We start from the raw sequence: 2500 nt of genomic DNA, 5'->3' as shown, positions 1-2500 counted from the left end.
ACACCCAGCTTTAGACACCCGCAGCAGCAGACGCCTGCAACAGTAGACGCCCGCAGCAGCAGACACCTGCAACAGCAGACACCCGCAGCAGTAGAAACCTGAGGCAGCAGACGCCTGCAACAGTAGACACCTGCAACAGCAGACACCCGCAGCAGTAGAAACCTGAGGCAGCAGACGCCTGCAACAATAGACGCCTGCAACAGCAGACACCTTCAACAGCAGACACCCGCAGCAGTAGAAACCTGAGGCAGCAGACGCCTGCAACAATAGACGCCTGCAACAGCAGACACCTGCAACAGCAGACACCCGCAGCAGCAGACGCCTGCAACAGTAGACGCCTGCAACAGTAGACACCCGCAGCAGCAGACACCTGCAACAGTAGACGCCTGCAACAGCAGACATCTGCAACAGCAGACACCTGCAACAGCAGACGCCTGCAACAGCAGACACCTGCAACAGCAGACACCTGCAGCAGCAGATGCCTGCAACAGTAGACGCCTGCAACAGCAGACACCTGCAACAGCAGACACCCGCAGCAGCAGACGCCTGCAACAGTAGACACCCGCAGCAGCAGACGTCTGCAACAGTAGACGCCTGCAACAGCAGACACCTGCAACAGCAGACACCCGCAGCAGCAGACGCCTGCAACAGCAGACACCTGCAACAGCAGACACCTGCAGCAGCAGACACCCGCAGCAGCAGACACCCGCAGCAGCAGACGCCTGCAACAGTAGACACCCGCAGCCGCAGACGCCTGCAACAGTAGACACCCGCAGCAGCAGACGCCTGCAACAGTAGACACCCGCAGCAGCAGACGCCTGCAACAGCAGACACCTGCAGCAGTAGACGCCTGCAACAGTAGACACCCGCAGCAGCAGACGCCTGCAACAGTAGACACCCGCAGCAGCAGACGCCTGCAACAGTAGACACCTGCAGCAGTAGACACCCGCAGCAGTAGACGCCTGCAACAGTAGACACCTGCAGCAGTAGACACCCGCAGCAGCAGACGCCTGCAACAGTAGACGCCTGCAACAGCAGACACCTGCAACAGCAGACACCCGCAGCAGCAGACGCCTGCAACAGTAGACACCCGCAGCAGCAGACGCCTGCAACAGTAGACACCCGCAGCAGTAGACACCCGCAGCAGCAGACGCCTGCAACAGTAGACACCCGCAGCAGTAGAAACCTGAGGCAGCAGACGCCTGCAACAGCAGACACCTTCAGCAGTAGACACCTGCAGCAGCAGACGCCTGCAACAGTAGACACCCGCAGCAGTAGAAACCTGAGGCAGCAGACGCCTGCAACAGCAGACACCTGCAACAGTAGACACCCGCAGCAGCAGACGCCTGCAACAGTAGACACCCGCAGCAGCAGACACCTGCAGCAGCAGACACCTGCAACAGTAGACGCCTGCAACAGTAGACGCCTGCAACAGCAGACACCTGCAACAGTAGACACTCACAGCAGTAGACGCCTGCAACAGTAGACACCTGCAGCAGTAGACACCCGCAGCAGTAGACACCCGCAGCAGCAGACGCCTGCAACAGTAGACACCTGCAGCAGTAGACAGCCGCAGCAGTAGACACCTGCAACAGTAGACGCCTGCAACAGTAGACGCCTGCAACACCAGACACCTGCAACAGTAGACACCCGCAGCAGCAGACGCCCGCAACAGTAGACACCCGCAGCAGCAGACGCCTGCAACAGTAGACACCTGCAGCAGTAGACACCCGCAGCAGCAGACGCCTGCAACAGTAGACACCTGCAGCAGTAGACACCCGCAGCAGCAGACGCCCGCAACAGTAGACACCCGCAGCAGCAGACGCCTGCAATAGTAGACACCTGCAGCAGTAGACGCCTGCAACAGTAGACACCTGCAGCAGTAGACGCCTGCAACAGTAGACACCCGCAGCAGCAGACGCCTGCAACAGTAGACACCCGCAGCAGCAGACGCCTGCAACAGTAGACACCTGCAGCAGTAGACACCCGCAGACACCCAGTAGCATTCAGAGATTGTTTGAAAGACAATCGTAGACCCTGCCCCATGCCTGAGCTCTGCCTGTGGGTCGTGGCCAGACCATATATTCACATAAATAGGTTTAACTTTTTATTATTATTTATCTGCTCTCTTTGAACTATATCACTATTAAATATTTATGTATGGTTACGATCATTTTGGGGGAACAATTTATGGAAAGGGGGTTGGTGTCCCCTTATGAAGGAACCAGGAGGAGTCTCAGCTGGTGGGAGGATAAGTTCAATGTTTCTCTTTCAGGTTTTGATATCTAAAACCAAAGACGCTGATGAAACCTATCAGCTGATCAGTTCCAGGCTGTTGGAGTTCAGAGAGCATCTGAAGGTAGCTGATGTTCTTCAGCCAGACATCCTCACAAAGAAGAGCCAGTTGGACCAGTTGCTGGTGAGTTGGATCAGAATCCAGAACCATCAGAGAGCTTCTCCAACAGCTTTCGCTCTGAGTCTACAGAAACGTGCACAGTGG

General features: G+C 56.6%; 1 protein-coding gene across 5 annotated transcripts in view; it reads left to right on the top strand.

The window, feature by feature from the left end:
* The window catches only part of syne3 (spectrin repeat containing, nuclear envelope family member 3), a 54560-nt gene that overhangs the window by 42541 nt on the left and 9519 nt on the right, over window positions 1–2500 (top strand). For all 5 annotated transcript variants that reach the window (XM_070547153.1, XM_070547154.1, XM_070547155.1 and 2 more), the window contains exon 10: window positions 2276–2419. In XM_070547153.1, coding sequence (XP_070403254.1) covers window positions 2276–2419 — 144 coding nt within the window. The remainder of the gene's footprint in view (window positions 1–2275; window positions 2420–2500) is intronic.

This window comes from Nothobranchius furzeri, chromosome 18 (assembly GCF_043380555.1).
Source record: "Nothobranchius furzeri strain GRZ-AD chromosome 18, NfurGRZ-RIMD1, whole genome shotgun sequence".
Classification (NCBI taxonomy): Eukaryota; Metazoa; Chordata; class Actinopteri; order Cyprinodontiformes; family Nothobranchiidae; genus Nothobranchius; species Nothobranchius furzeri.
Note: the sequence above shows the minus strand (reverse complement) of the source record. Positions and strands in the feature narration are given on the sequence as shown.